The 16,442-nt window shown below is 34.1% G+C and overlaps 1 protein-coding gene across 1 annotated transcript; it reads left to right on the top strand.

The window, feature by feature from the left end:
• The first annotated feature begins 2,022 nt into the window (after positions 1–2,022).
• LOC125851194 (UDP-glycosyltransferase 75C1-like) lies at positions 2,023–3,659 on the top strand. The gene has a single exon (XM_049530972.1). It carries the CDS (start codon positions 2,156–2,158, stop codon positions 3,575–3,577), a length of 1,422 nt encoding a protein of 473 aa, XP_049386929.1. The 5' UTR covers positions 2,023–2,155; the 3' UTR covers positions 3,578–3,659.
• The last annotated feature ends 12,783 nt before the right edge of the window (positions 3,660–16,442 follow it).

The raw sequence follows: 16,442 nt of genomic DNA, 5'->3' as shown, positions 1-16,442 counted from the left end.
CAAATTTTAAAAGTTAAGTTGTTTCATTTTGATCGTAATGAAAAATATAAGTTTTTTATATAAAATTTAAATATTTAAAAACTGCCGTAAAACGTATTAAAAATTATAATAATACATAATTCAAAATGTTTTTAAAAGTTGAAAATTTGACTAATGAAGTAATTACTTGGAAGCTGAAAATTCTCTTGAATATTCCAACATCATCTTGTCAACCTCGAATAGCAACTTTGTAATTAGTGGCATAAAATACTAAGTATAAGATAATGCATTTATTTATTTTTGAAAAATAAAACGACTGCTATTTACGTTACCAAGAAAAGAACAAATTGGCTTTAGTCAGCGCAGACGTCGTTAATCTAATTATTAGTAAATACAAAATAAAACTACATACTCCAATCAAGTACTAGTACTATATATACACACTATTGGTCCATGCAAACGTAAATCATATAACTAAAAAAAGAAAAAAAAATTCTCTTCCTTTACTTTTGAACCGTATAAAGATAGATTTAGAACTTAAATTTTTAATTGATAATATTTACATATTAAATAAATTTCGTAAGATAAATATAAATATATAAAATTGATTTGAATAATGCTATTCAAGTCATAGTGGCAAGATTGAAGTAAAAGAAAAAAAAGAAATTGCATTTTATTTTATTTAGTTTTAAAATTTAGTTCATTTTTTAGCTCAAATTATATCCAAATTAAATTAAAATTTACAGTGTCAATAACTAAAATATAAAGTTTTTTTTTTAAAAAAGAGAGAACATTATATATATTGATGATCCATAGCATTTAATGCCATAAAATTTCCGTTAATAAAAGAAAGAGAACAACATTCCATGTGGTGGTCAATACATATTCAGTATATCATGTGACAATTATTAATGACGAATTTAAAATTTAAATTTTATAAATTTGAAATTAATTTATTATATTTTTAAAGTTACAAATCCATAATTACTAGTATATTTATTACAATTTGAATAATATTTTATATATAAATTAACTTTTTACGTTAAAAATATTAGATTCAGATGAACTCGATACTATAACGTTAGATTAGCCCGTGATAGATGCATCAAAATCCATGCCCAACTTCAATCTCTACATTGTACCTGGCTATCCTAGATTAGGCAGTAGCTTGCCAGAAGTTTTTATTTTTATAATAATTGAATTAAAAAATAATAACAGAAACATATCCAAGACAACTCATGTCATGCATGACAAATTCTGAAATTGGGCTTACTGGCAACTGCATGAAAGGTATGGCTCACTAACAAATATAAAATACTATTGCCCCACAACGATTATGATGGAGTGGTGAGATTATTCTGTTTTTAGTTAGAGATCTCAAATTTTAATTTTAGATATGGAGAAAATTTTGTTAGGAATATCACACCTAAATGAGCTTTGCATTGCACGATTCGAATTTAGGCGAAACTCCAGTGGTAAGAAATTACCAAACACAATACATACAATAGTAGAATTTATTTATTTTCTTCCGTCAATTTGTTTTTCTTTTTTTAGACCGTTTGATAAAAATGTCTTTTTTCCTTTTTGGTAATTATTTAATTTTCAATTTTTCACTTGATATATTTAAGATTAGAGAATTAAAGAACGTTTTAGTACATATATTTAATTTAAGATTTTAAAACTTAACGGTCTTATTTTCTTTTGTAAATTACGTATCAAATTAAAATTGGTTAAATAAATAAAAACAAAATATTTGTTTTGCAAGTAAGATAAATAGTCACTCTCTGCTGTCCATCTGTTTTTTTTTTTTATAGTATTAAATAAATTAAAAGAAAGAAACAAAAAGGAAGTACCGGCAAAATTTGTCTTCTCATCAATTTCGTCACCTCAAACGTCATATGACATGCATGTGTTTAAATTTGGTCCTCAAACATGTTACTCAAACGTAAGAATGGACATGATACGATAGATATTGAAATTTTTAATATCGTAATATGCTCACCCCTACAAACTCCTTACATATATCCCTCTAACTATCATCATATATACCACACAATAATTAAGAGTCTTACAAGTCAAACATTTCTCTCACACAATATTAAAGTCTACTTTCATTCATTTGACCTCGAACTTTGAACTTTGAACTTAGTTCTATTTTAAGTTTGTGAGTGTAAAAATGGTGCAACCCCATGTCCTCTTGGTGACATTTCCCGCACAAGGTCATATCAATCCATCTCTTCAATTTGCCAAGAGGCTAATCAAAATGGGCATTGAGGTGACATTCACCACTAGCGTTTTCGCCCATCGTCGTATGGCGAAAATCGCGGCTTCAAACGCACCCAAGGGCTTAAACTTGGCGGCATTCTCTGACGGATTTGATGATGGTTTCAAGTCTAACGTGGATGATTCTAAACGTTACATGTCGGAGATAAGAAGTCGTGGGTCCCAAACATTAAGGGATATCATTCTGAAGAGTTCAGACAAGGGACGTCCTGTGACGTCCCTCGTCTACACTCTTCTGCTACCTTGGGCAGCTGAGGTAGCGCGTGAACTCCACATCCCATCCGCGTTACTATGGATTCAACCAGCAACTGTGCTAGACATATACTACTATTACTTCAATGGCTATGAGGATGAAATGAAGTGTAGCTCAAATGATCCAAATTGGAGTATCCAATTACCAAGGCTTCCATTACTAAAAAGCCAAGATCTTCCATCTTTTTTAGTTTCATCTGGCTCAAAAGATGATAAGTATAGTTTTGCTCTACCAACATTTAAAGAGCAACTAGACACATTAGATGGTGAAGAAAATCCAAAGGTACTTGTGAATACATTTGATGCATTAGAGCTAGAGCCACTCAAAGCTATTGAAAAATACAATTTAATTGGAATTGGACCATTGATTCCTTCATCATTCTTGGGTGGAAAAGATTCATTGGAATCTTCATTTGGTGGTGATCTTTTTCAAAAGTCAAATGATGACTACATGGAATGGTTAAACACAAAGCCTAAATCATCAATTGTTTATATCTCATTTGGGAGTCTATTAAATTTATCAAGAAACCAAACGGAGGAGATAGCAAAAGGGTTGATAGAGATTAAAAGGCCATTCTTATGGGTAATAAGAGATCAAGAAAATATAAAAGAAGTAGAAAAAGAAGAAGAGAAATTAAGTTGCATGATGGAATTAGAGAAGCAAGGGAAAATAGTACCATGGTGTTCACAACTTGAAGTCTTAACACATCCATCTTTAGGATGTTTTGTCTCGCACTGTGGATGGAATTCGACTCTAGAGAGCCTGTCGTCAGGCATACCTGTGGTGGCATTTCCTCATTGGACAGATCAAGGGACTAATGCAAAGTTGATTGAAGATATTTGGAAGACAGGTGTCAGGATGAGAGTGAATGAAGATGGTGTGGTTGAGAGTGAAGAGATAAAAAGGTGCATAGAAATTGTTATGGATGGTCGAGAAAAAGGAGAAGAAATGAGAAAGAATGCACAAAAATGGAAAGAATTGGCAAGAGAAGCTGTGAAAGAAGGTGGATCTTCAGAAGTGAATCTAAAAGCTTTTGTTCAAGAAGTTGGCAAAAGTTGTTGAAAAATTAAATTTCTTGATGAGAAATTATTTTCCTAATTGTAATTTTATTTTATTTTTTCACAATAAAATTAAGAGTTATATACATTGACCACGTAAAAGAATTATTATAATTTACTTTTCTTTATAAGTAAACTTACTTAACTTAGAAAATATGGCATGCAACCAGTCGGGCTCACCCTAAATTCAAAATTTTCAACGCAGAATATGAATTTACATGAAGAAATGAAAAAAAAAAATACAAGAAATAATAGCTATGACTTCTAAATCTTTTTAAAATAAGTTGGTTAGTGTCACGCCCCGAGCCTACACCCTGGGCGGGACTGGCACTCGAGAACCATTGTTGGCCCAAGCGAACCCTTTGCCTAGCTTACTCAGCGGAAGACTTAACAAGATAAACTCATACAAACTTAGAATGTTATAAATAAAACATTCAACTAGGCAATAAGGCAAACTCAAGTCTCAACATCAGATAATGAAATTAAAAGACTAAGGAACTAACATTTGACTGTCTATGAAGCCTCTAAACAACTAAGATGGATGTCGGGACAAGACCCACGACGTCCTAATGAACTAATAATAAAACTGAAAGCAATAAAAGGGGTCCTCCGAAAAGCAAGGAGGCTCACCACAAGATTCTGAGTGCTCAACTGGATCAACGATTCGCTGGATCCAGGTCTTGGTTACATGTGCCTGCATCATAATAAGATGCACGCCAAATGGCATCAGTACATTGAATGTACAAGTATGCAAGGGGAATTCTAAAATAAGACATAAGTTTGAAAGGAACTGAAGAACTTACCTGGCTCAACTCAACTCAAAACAACTGAACCCATTTCAATATAAAGCAGTTTAAAACAAGTGCAATATAAAGAAAAGTTGTTTAAAACATGATGTCAACTCTGTGTGTATGCAAAGATACATATAACTCTAAAATGTATGTAAAAATACAAACAAACTGTGTATATAAGAATATAATTACTTCTGTGGGAGTTGCTCTAACCAACAACCATCACTTAAGAGCTATTGTGATGATACAACGTTTTGCCTCACACTGCCAGGGCCATCCTATACCTTGCCGAGGGTATAGAACCTGAACTACTAAGTGGATCCACTAGTCTATGCTAAAAATCACTAAAGGAATCATCTAAAAAGTATGACACTTTTCTACCCATGATGGCTACATGGTTTATGGGGCTGTGAGTTGTCTGAACTCTCCCCCATATCGGTGCTCAATACTACTCCCAAAAATATGATACTAGCTCTTATGTTTTAAAAATATACTTCTTTATGTGATTTGAGATAATTGCTCAAAAACTTAGCTCAAAGGCTATCGTGGAAATCAAAGTTTCTTCTCTTTCTTCATTTAGAAAGCAATTACTCTTTTCTGAAAACTAGCACAAAGGCTCTTTGGAAATCTCAGTTTCCGTTCTTATTTAAATATGAAAACATTTTAAACTCTTTGAGAATACATAGTCCCCATATACTTCTTTGAAGAAATGAACTTCAAATCTCTACTCTTTACTCTTTACTCTTTACTCATTTTGATCTTTAAGTCTTTAAACAAAGTTAAAAGCATTTGCAAAATACTTCTTGAAAAGACTCTAAGAACTTCCTAGACTTGGCTCTTAACTTTCCTTGAATTTGAATTTATGGATTCAAGGTTAGGATTCATGTTTCTGGATGATTTCTAAATGTTTAGAAATCATTTAAAGTAGTTAGAATCAATGGAAAGTGTTAGTACACTTTAGAAGGACTTAAATAGGCTAAACGACGAAAAATGGTGAAAAATGACAATTTGGGCGCCTCCCGGGCGCGGCGCGCCAGCCCCAACTTACTGGGGCTCCTTTCTGGCGCATTGCAGGCGCACCGCCCCAGCCACTTTGGCACTATGGGGGCGTGATGCGCCTGGCCCTCCCCAGGTGCATCTGACGAATTTTTCAACTCGTTTTCTGATCCTAAATCATTTTAAATCGATTCCTTTTCTCAATACTTTCTTAGATTCAGATACCCAAAACATGTACACTAGAATCTAAATCGAAACAACTCTTAACATCGCTAAAACGTCTCAAGAAAACCCATCAATCACATGGAAGTTCAAGAATGAAAACAATTCAAGAACACGACTCAAGAACATCAAATTCTAGCTCTTTTAGGACAAAAATCGCTGAATTAAACATGTTTGGCGCATGGGTGAATGGACCCAACTTTATGTGATCTCACATACCTCGTAGGGATCACCCCTTGACGAAATCCACGATCTTAGCTTCAAGAACTTGACGATTTCCTTGCTTCTCCTTCTCTTTTCTCCTCTTCTTTTCTCTTCTCTAAAACCCTAACTCAATTTCTCCAAAGCATAAACTGACCAAGTTCAGTTTAGACCCCCTAAGTGATTACCAAAAACGAATTAAAATAAAAGGGTAAGGAAAAGACCAAACTACCCTTTAAAAATCTGGATTGGACATTTCCTTATTTGAACAGCCCAACTTCCAATGGGCATAACTCACTCATACGAACTCGGAATCACGTAAACTTGGAGGCGTTGGAAAGATTATTCCAAGATCTTTCCTAAGATATCTGGAAACACAAGTAACTCATCCTGAACTAGAAGTTATGGTCGTTTGAAGTTGACCAAAAACTCAACTTTAACACACTTAATAATTTCCAGATTTTTATATACTTTCGAAAAAAAATGACTATTTCCTCTTTTTAATTCCTTTCTAGTTCTTTCTAGTTACAGGGTGTTACAGTTAGAAGCTTAAAACTTGAATCTATAGATTTTAAATTCTGAATATACGTTTCTACTTATTATAAATTATAATTGATTAAACTACGGACATAAATTCTATGCGTTAATTGTGTTAAAAGATTACACCATCAAGTTGATCACTTTAAATGCAACTATAAGTAATTCCTTATGCAAATATTAATCAAAATAGAATGAAATCTTCTGTGTAAGAATTCTTTTACACCGTCAACATACATAAAATTATATCTTAATCAAATATATGTTTTAATTTTTGTCATTTTCATATATTAGTAAATAAAGACTATGCCAGGTACAATTTATTTTAATTTTTATCAATCTGTCCATTGAGTCAAAATATGAAACCTTGTGATGTGATAGATCACGGCCATGGAGAGTATAAATTTTGAGTTACAATTATTAAATTTTATTGAATCTTTTGTTGTTATAGTTCTTTTCTCATTAGGTTTTGGATGACTTATCGATTACTATATTTCCTGTTTTTATTAATTAATTAATGTTACGTATTACTTGAGGTGAGTGTCTATCGAGAATAACTTCTCTATCTTCGTTATGTAGGGATAAAACAACGTACACACCACTCTTTTCAAACATGACTTGTGAAATGACACTGAATATATTGTTATTGTTATTATTGTAGTTTAATATAGCACATGTTTATTATTTAATCAAATTGAAATAATATAAATAGTGTATGTAGTTTAATTAATTAAAGGCACATTGTTTTTATTGAAATATCAGTAGAACACTTTTGTTCAATTTCATGTAATTTAAAGAATGTTTAATTGTATTCCCTTTTATTAATAAGAAAATATTTTCTTTTCTTACATAAAAACATGATGTTTGAGCTGACGAATTGCACTCAATTACATGGTGACTAACACTAAGTTATTGAATCATACAAATCTATTCTTACATCATGTACTAGTAACAACTATGGAGAAGTTAGATGAATATTCTTTTAAAATATTAAAATAGAGACTATAAAACTGCCAAAAGTTTTGTTGTAATTTTAAATGTGTCATAGAATAATGTTGGAATTTGAAAACTTACTAATTATAAAAAGAGATATTTTTTAAAGATAAATTAAAAAGAAAGTAAGTTACTTAAATTGAAACGTAGAGAGTAATAAATATATGTGGCCATAGATTCCAAATACTTTTATTTAAAATTTATAAAGCTGGAGTTGAAGATTTTTTTTATTCGAAACTTGAAAGACAAAACCCACAACTTCTATAGCTTATGAGAGTTTATTTAAAAAATGGTGAATACCAAAGAGGAAGGTCGTTAAAATGTTTTTCAAATGTATATCAAATCATAAGACACAAGTTGTTAAATAGAGCAACCAACAAGCTAGTCTTGTACATAGAAGTCATATGTATTCATGGTTAATGGAGATTCAAACATGAAAAAAGAAGAAGTAATTAATTCTGAGGTAAGTATTTTTTTTCTATTTAGAAAGTAAGAATCTTTGTCGTTGTCGTGACAATATGAGTAGACACTGCTTTCCTCTTTTCGGGTTCATAATTAGTATTATTAAATTTGTAGTTAAGATAATATCGTCAGTTCATTGAAAGAGAGTTCCGCTCATAAATATAATCCCTTTCAGAGAGGTTTAGTCTAGCCTTTAGGCCTTATAAAAAAAAGGAGCTTACAGGTTCATGGAATTGAGAAATATATGTCGTCCTACCGAAGCTGTATGAAATATAATGAAGGACTAGTATTCTTGTGGGAAGAAGGTACAAATCAGGCCCCTAGTCATAGAATGACGGTACCTCATAAGCCATTCTCTCCAAAGTCGGATTTCATCCACATTAAGTCAGAAAAAAAAACCAACAGAAGGGTGTTTCAAAACTTCCACTTGCGAGCACCAACTCACTATCTTCCCCTGCTTTTCAAGTTCATCTTTGCAACTCAACGTTTCCTCCATCTTATTGTAACATCTCGCAAATTTAAATAGCTAGGAAGAAGCTAAGAACTTGAAATAATCATTTTTGGAAATAAGGAAAAATCTGGAAATTTGTTTAAGTTAGGAAAAATGAGTTTTTGGTCAACTTCAAACGGCCATAACTCATATCTCAGGATGAGTTAGATATACTTACAGATATGGTTGGAAAGCAATTGGAATAATCTTTCCAACGCCACTGAGTTTGCGCGATTCTGAGTTCGTATGAATGAGTTATGCGCTTTGGAAGTTGGGCTGCTGGAATAAGGAAAGTCCAAATCCGGATTTTTGAAAGGGTAGTTTGGTCTTTTCCTTGCCCTTTTATTTTAATTCATTTTTGGTAAATACTTAGGGGTCTAAACTGAACTAAGTCAGTTTTCGCTTTTGGAAAAAGAGTTAGCGTTTTGAGAGAAGAGAAAATAAGAGGAGAAAAGAGGAGAAAGGAGAAGAACATTCAAGATTCGTCGAGATCGTTGTGTTAACTTGTGGATTTCGTCGGGGGTGATCCCTACAAGGTATGTGAGATCACATACACCCATGTGCCAATCATGTTTAATTCAGCGATGTTCATCCTAAAAGAGTTAGAATTTGATGTTCTTGAGTTGTGTTCTTGAATTGTTTTCATTCTTGAACTTATATGTGATTGATGGGTTTTCTTGAGACGTTTTAGCGATATTTTGAGTTAGATTCTAGTGTACATGTGTTGGGTATCTGGATCTAAGAAAGTATTGAGAAATGGAATCGATTTAAAATGATTTAGGATCAGAAAACAAGTTGAAAAACTCGTCAGACACACCTGGGGAGGGCCAGACGCGTCGCGCCCCCATAACGCCAGGAGGTTGGGCGGCGTGCCTGCAGTGCGCCCAAAATGAGCCCCAGAAAGTTGGGGCATGGAGCGGCGCGCCCTGGATACACTCGGATCGTTATTTTTCAACCAGTTTTTGTCATTCAGTGTGTTTAAGCCTTTCTAAAGTGTATTAACACTTCCTATTGATTCTAACTACTCTAAATGGCTTCTAAACATCTAGAAATCATCTAGAAACATGATTTACAGCCTTGAATCCATAACTTTAAATTCAAGGAAAGTTAAGAGCCAAGTCTAGGAAGATCTTAGAGTCTTTTCAAGAAATCTTTTGCAAATGATTTTAACTTTGTTTTAAGACTTAAAGTTCAAGTTGAGTAAAGAGTAAAGAATAAAGCTTGAAGTTCATTTCTTCAAAAGTATCTGGGGACTATGTATTCCCAAAGGGTTTAAAATGTTTTCACATTTAAACAAGAAAGGAAACGTCGATTTCCAAAGAGCCTTCGGGCTAGTTTTCAGAAAAGAGTAATCGCTTTCTAAATGAAGCAAGAGGGAAAACTTTAATTTCCAAGATAGCCTTTGAGCTAAGTTTTTGAGCACTAATCTCAAATCACAGAAGAAGTATGTTTTTAAACATAAGAGCTAATATTATATTTTTGGGAGTAGTATTGAGCACCAATATGGGGGAGAGTTCAGACAATTCACAGCCCTCATAAACCATTTAGCCACCATGGGTAGAAAAGGGTCATACATTTTAGATGATTCCTTTAGTGCTTTTTTGTAACACCCCGAAAATTTTTTGAACTAAGACTTGAACCATCCTTCGTTGTGAGTAGGATTTTACCGAGGAATTAAAATTTCTTAAGTGTTAAGGTCACTAGATGTAGCACCTTGAGTTCCAAAAAGAATTAAATTGGAAATAGCAAAATCTGAAATTTTGCAAGTTAAGCTAAGTATGAGTTTTGGGTTTACTTCAAACGACCATAACTCCTAGCTCAGGATGAGTTAGGTGTGCTACCAGATACCATAGGAAATATCTTTGAATTATCTTTCCAACACCACCAAGTTTACTCAGTTTCGATTTTGTATAAGGGAGATATGTGCATTCGAAGTTGGGTTGTCTGGATAAGGAAAGTCAAAATCGGATTTTAGAGGGGTATCTTGGTTTTTTCCTTACCCAATCAGATTTAATTCATTTTTAGTACGGTTTTAAGGGTCTAATCCTATTAGTTTCAGTTTTATAATCCTAAAATACGTCTAGGGTTTTAGTTGAGAGTTCAAGAAGAGAAAAGAAGAGAAAAGAGGAAAGGATCAAGCATTCGTCGAGATTCTTGCGTCTTGTTGCGGATTTTTGCCATGTGTTTAATCCCTAAGAGGTATGTAAGCTTCCATAGTGTTGGGTTAGTTCACCCACACGTCAATCATGTTATTTTCAGCGAAATTTTATTCTTGAAGTTGAAAGATTAGAGTTCTTGATGAGTTCTTGATAGGTGTTCTTGAAGTTCATTCTAAATCTTGTTATGTTCGGGTTTTGATGATTTCTTGAGATGAAATTTAGTAATTTTGAGTGTTATTTTTAGTATATTAGAGTGTAATTATGTTAGTAATCGAATCCAAGTGATTGGGGAAGAAATCGTTCAATTCTAAGTGAGTTAAGGTGAGAAAACGAGCAAAGATAATCATCGAAATTTTCTGGGTTGGGGCCTGGCGTGTCACGCCAGCCAGAGCGCCTCAACCACTTCTCAGAATGTTAGGGGCTGGCGCCCCGCGCCACTCAGAGCGCCAGAGTCGCCTGCCTCCACCCGTTTTTCATTATTTCGTCCGTTTGAGTTCTTTCAAAGGGTACCTTTACTCCCCTTTGATTCTAAACTACTTCTAAACACCTAGAAATATTTCATAACATGATCATAACCTTGAATTCATAATTCAAATTTAAGGTAGAGTTAAGAGTTAAGTTTTGAGAATTCTTTCGAACATTCTAAGAAAGTCCCTTTGAGTCCTTTTGTGGAGTCTTCTACAACTTCTAGTAACTTGTTTCAAGACTCGAACAAATGAGTATGAGGATAAGGAGAATGTATTCATGAGTCTACTTTATCATTATAAGATCCTTCATATCATGAACCATAACTCTTGAATTCATAATTCACATTCAAGAGAGAGTTAAGAGTAGAGTTCCAGAAAGTCTTTGAGTTCAATTGTGAATCCTTTGAGATCCACTATTGATTTGAGTTAAGTTTTGAGAAGTAAGTATGAGAATGAGAAGAGTCGTATACTTGAGTTCCTTATTGATATTTTGACCCTTGAGTCAAGTCGTTCATGCCCATAACTTCCGCATGAACTCCATCAGTTTAGTATATTTGAAATAAGTAGTATCTTCAAGTTCTAAGTCTTTAGTATCGAGTTCCTAACCCTTTCGAGATTATAATCCTAATCATGGGACTATTACCTATTACCCATGAAGCCCATGAGTCGAGTTGTTCATGCCCATAATTCCGCATGAACATTATAAGTCGAACAATCTTGAGATGAAAAGTATCTTTGAGTCCTTGAGTTGAGTAGTTCATGCTCATAATTCTGCATGAACCCTCTGAGTTGAGCATTCTTAAAATTAGTAGTATCATTAAAGTTCTTGAGTTCTAAGTATTTGAGTCTATCTATGGTTATTGAAAACCTTGCATTGAGTTGTTCAAGCCCATAATTCGGCGTGAACCATATTTTTAAGAAGTCTTTACAAATGTTTAAGCTTTGTTTTAATACTTAAGCTTTGAAGTTGAGTAAAGAGTAAAAGTAAAGTTCATTTTCTTTAAAATGATATATGGGAACTAAGTATTCCCAAGAGTAAATGTTTTCACATTTAAGATGGGAGGAAACTGAGATTTCCAAAAGAGTTTTGAGCAAGAAAGGGAACATCGATACTAAGAGAGCTTTTAAGCTAAGTTTTTGAGTAATTATCTCAAACCAAAGAAAGAAGTTGTTTTAAAACATATGAGCTAAGTATATTTTTGGGAGTTGTATTGAGCACCGGTATGGGGATGCGAGTTCATATTAACTCAAGTCTCCATAAACCATATAGCCATCGTAGGTATTAATGGGTCTTATACCACCATCCACGCTAAAGCATCGTCCTAAGGCCACATAACGCGAACTTACCACTTATCATGCTTCATATCACAAGCCATCATGTATAACTAGTATTAATATACAACACATAAACATATTAGTCAAATAAGCCATTTCATGATCTTAAGACCACCATCTAAAGTTACCATAAGACACACCTAAGTGAGACATGAAGTGGCCGCCCATACAACCTCTTCATGCACACCTAAGTGTTCCTCAAGGCCACAATAGACAAGAACCTTTACATTTCAGTACAACATGCTAAATAGTTTATTTCCTTAATATAAGAGAGATATGCAACGTATTAAAAAGGGTAACGAGTCAACATTCTTCTTTAGAGTCATTTAGAACACATTCATGCATTTAGAAGACTTTCATACAATAGCCATTAAGGCTTAGGGAACTCACTTTAGTATCTTCAAGGCCTACTTGTGCCATGTGTAGATAACATCCCATACTACTATGTAGAACCTATCCAATGACTAGAGTGCACATCCTACATGATGGGAATAAGCATTAACTGACATAGACCATACTAGCTAGGCTTGGAATTCGGTGTCATAAAACGTTCACCGTGGAAGGTGCTCTACTTGCCAAGGGTAGAACTAGGACACATCCCATGTAGGCACATGGTTTAGGGGATATCCAAAGATGTCCATTGTACTCTCGCCTCATACTCAGGAAGAGCTACCATCTTAACCATATCCACTCGGTGCTTAGCCTTAGTTACCATAGAGTAATTTCATCACATGTAAGTACTAGAGAGGTCACCATCATTAGGTCAACCGACCCATAGCACATCTACCAAGAAGGGCACCACAAGGATATACCGATCAAGGTTCATTAAGGATAGCTCATTAACTTTCTTAGAAAGGGCTTTCTACCGTTCCGGTCCACCAACTCTAAGTCTATCATTTCACACAAGAAGAAGCCACGATCATAAGGTCTACCGCTTCAAGGTTTTACATTCACTTAGGGTCCTAGGTTCATCATGAAGGGGCACCATGCTATGGTCTACTGGTTCAAGACATACATCACATTATAGAAATCATTCACATTCCATCATAACCACATATGAACATTAATAGAAAACATACTTCCAATCACAATACAATAACAACTTATACAAGATCACTTTGAGATCACATGAACACATTTACATTCACAACATGATTACCTATACATCATTAGATTCTCATTCAAATCCTTCACATCACATTCACATATATGATATCATGTTAACACTTCAACTTCCTCATACAATGCCTTCAAGTCCATAATCAAAATACATTCAACATATAAGCACCTCCACCATAAGTGGATCACACATCAATCTATCACAATTCTATATCAATTCTACATTAATAATGAAGTTAGGTCAACTTACCCTTTTTCCAAAGCCACAATCACCACTTCTCAATTCTTCAACAATTCACAATAGATAAACATAGATAATAATAGAAAATAACTATTCAACTCAATCTAAGCATAATTCCATCATCATTCAATCATAAACATTCAACCCACTTCATAAGCCAAATTTAGGAAACTTGGAAAGACATGGGTTCATGAAATTTTCTTTCTTAAAACCATCAATAAACATCAATAATAGCATAAATTATCATTAAAAATCATTTAATGCAAGAACCCATGCTAAGAATCGAAATTAGGTTTTTTTGTATTTTTGAAAGAACTTTGAAATCATTTGGATTGAGCTCCTTGAAGGGAAGAATAATCAAGGATAAAGGATCCTCATACCTTAACCTTCATGAATCCTACAAATTTTTGAGAAGAAAACACTTAAAAACCTTCAACCCTAGCTTGAACTTGACCAAGCCCTTCAACGGAGTTCTAGAGAGAACCTTTTAAGAGAGAAGGGTTTTGATTTAGGGAAAAGTGAAGAATGAATTCTAAAATACCATATTAAATGTTTAATACCTTATCTAGTTATTTAGAAATAATATAAAATATACCCACTTCTTAATTTAACTTAAAAATAATATTTACGAAAAAGCCCCTTGCCCACATAGACTTACCAAATAAAACTAAGGCAAAGTCCAAGGGAGCATTTAAGGTCCTTGAAGTGATCCACTAGCCTTGGACCCTCCCTTGGACTTTGCCTTTGGCTTTTTAAAGCTAAGGCATATCCATGGGAGTATTCAAATGACCTAATTATATTATATATATAAACTAGGTTATACCCATTTAATTTAGACCAAAAAGGAAATTACGAAATTACCCCTTTTTATACCTCTCTTGGATTGCCTAAATAAAACTAAGGCAATTACTAAGGGAGCTTCTAAGGGCCTTGGAATGGTCTACCATCCGGCCAAGGCAAAGTTCAAGGGAGCTTCAAAGGGCAATGATGCCTTTCGCCATCCCTGAACCCTCTCTTGAACTTATATTTAGTCAAATTTTTGGAAAATTTCATAACTCCAATTTATGCTAAAACTTTTAAGATTCATGCGTTAGGCTCTAGTTTCACCTATCAATTTTTAGGGTCGCTACACTAGTGGATTCACTAAGTTAAGCGTTCTATATGACGACAAAGTATAGGACAGTTCAGCTGGCAGCGTGGGTAAGACATTGTATAACCACTTAGGCTCATAGTGGTGGTTGTCGGTTAGAGAAACTCCTACAGAAACTATATTACATTATTATATAAGTAAAGTTGAGTTTGTTATTGCATTTTCTTTAACGAACTAAGTTGTTTTTTCTGTTTTATAAAGCTTTCCATAAATTGATGTGTATTATTGCTTTATATTGAGTTGAGTATCCAGGGTTGAGTACCCAGAGTCAAATATCATATCTTTGAGTTAAGTATCTAATCTCTGAGTAGAGTATCTTATCCTTGAGTACTTCTGAGTTGAGTAAGTTTGAGTATTCTTGAGTATTCCTTGAGTTGAGTAAGTTTGAGAAGAGATAAGTATGTTTCCTTTTTATCAAGTTTCAAGCTTATGTTTATGTTTTAGAATTCCGTGTACATGCTCGTACATTCCACGTACTGAGCCATTTGTCCTGCATCTTTTCATGATGCAGACACAGGTATTCAGGATCATCAATAGGAGATTCATTGATACATCCGGGAATTCGAGTTAGCTATGGTGAGCCTCCTTGTTTCCGGAGGATTTCATTTATTCTTCAGTTTAGTCATGATGTCGTGGGTCTTGTCCCGAATTCCATCTTTATCAGTTAAAGGCTTCATAGATAGTCAATATAGTTAAGAAGTCTGTATTATTCATTTATTTTATTAAATGATTTAAAGTGAAAAATTAGCTTTTTATGATTACATCGGCAATAATCCGGCAAAAGGAGGATTATTCAGAGTCTTCGCTTTTTTTTTACAGGATTTGGATCAACGGGGTAAAGATTCCAGTGTTTACCAAGATTTTTTTAATTATTTTCTCAATTCTGATTGATTGCCTTTTTTGATCCCATGCTTTCCGTCGGTCAACAACCAACTAAATCTATACTTCTTCACTATTCGTACAGGCTTGACGGAGTGAAGCTGTATTGAGGGAATCGTTTTGTCTCAATCAATCAAGTGGAACCAGTCCTCTAATTCCTCCACCGCCTCCCCCACAGATATGGTGGATCATCAGCACCCACCCATGATCCCTAAACCAAAAGCAAAGGTTCCATCTTCTAGAATGTTCTCTTGCCTCTACTGTTATTGCAAGTTTTGCACTTCTCAAGCTCTTAGAGGACACCAGAATGCTCATAAGCGTGAAAGAGCCGCTTCTCGCCGTAATATGTTCTCCACCACCTCCACTACTTTCACTTTTCAATTAATTAACGGCTAAGCGCCTTAAGTTGCCTATTTTATGGCATGTTGAATATACAATACACATTGGTTATTATTTTAGAGCAACATACAGTTTCCAATATCAATCATCATTAGATATAAATGTCATCATCACAAGTAGATACACAACACGATTTAATGGTCCTCTCATGGAACCCAATTCAATGGTCCTCTCATGGAACCCATACCCATATTGTTAGTGTACCGGTACGTGGTACCCGTTCCAATTTAGTGTGTCGGATCATGACACCCGTTCCAATGTTTATGCCGGTACGTGACAATCGATCCCAGTTAGTGTGTCAGAATGTAATGCCCGATCCATTCAACAAGCTATAATCACAATTATAAGTACATTCTCATAATCATACAATCAAGTCATGATTCATGGCATTCAATTATTCAATTTACCTCATTCACGATTAGTGTGGT

This window comes from Solanum stenotomum, unplaced genomic scaffold (genome assembly GCF_019186545.1).
Source record: "Solanum stenotomum isolate F172 unplaced genomic scaffold, ASM1918654v1 scaffold23267, whole genome shotgun sequence".
NCBI lineage: Eukaryota > Viridiplantae > Streptophyta > Magnoliopsida > Solanales > Solanaceae > Solanum > Solanum stenotomum.
Note: the sequence above shows the minus strand (reverse complement) of the source record. Positions and strands in the feature narration are given on the sequence as shown.

Excerpts from the sequence above, each read along its gene's own strand:
- LOC125851194 (XM_049530972.1), top strand. The coding sequence starts at position 2,156 with ATGGTGCAACCCCATGTCCTCTTGGTGACATTTCCCGCACAAGGTCAT.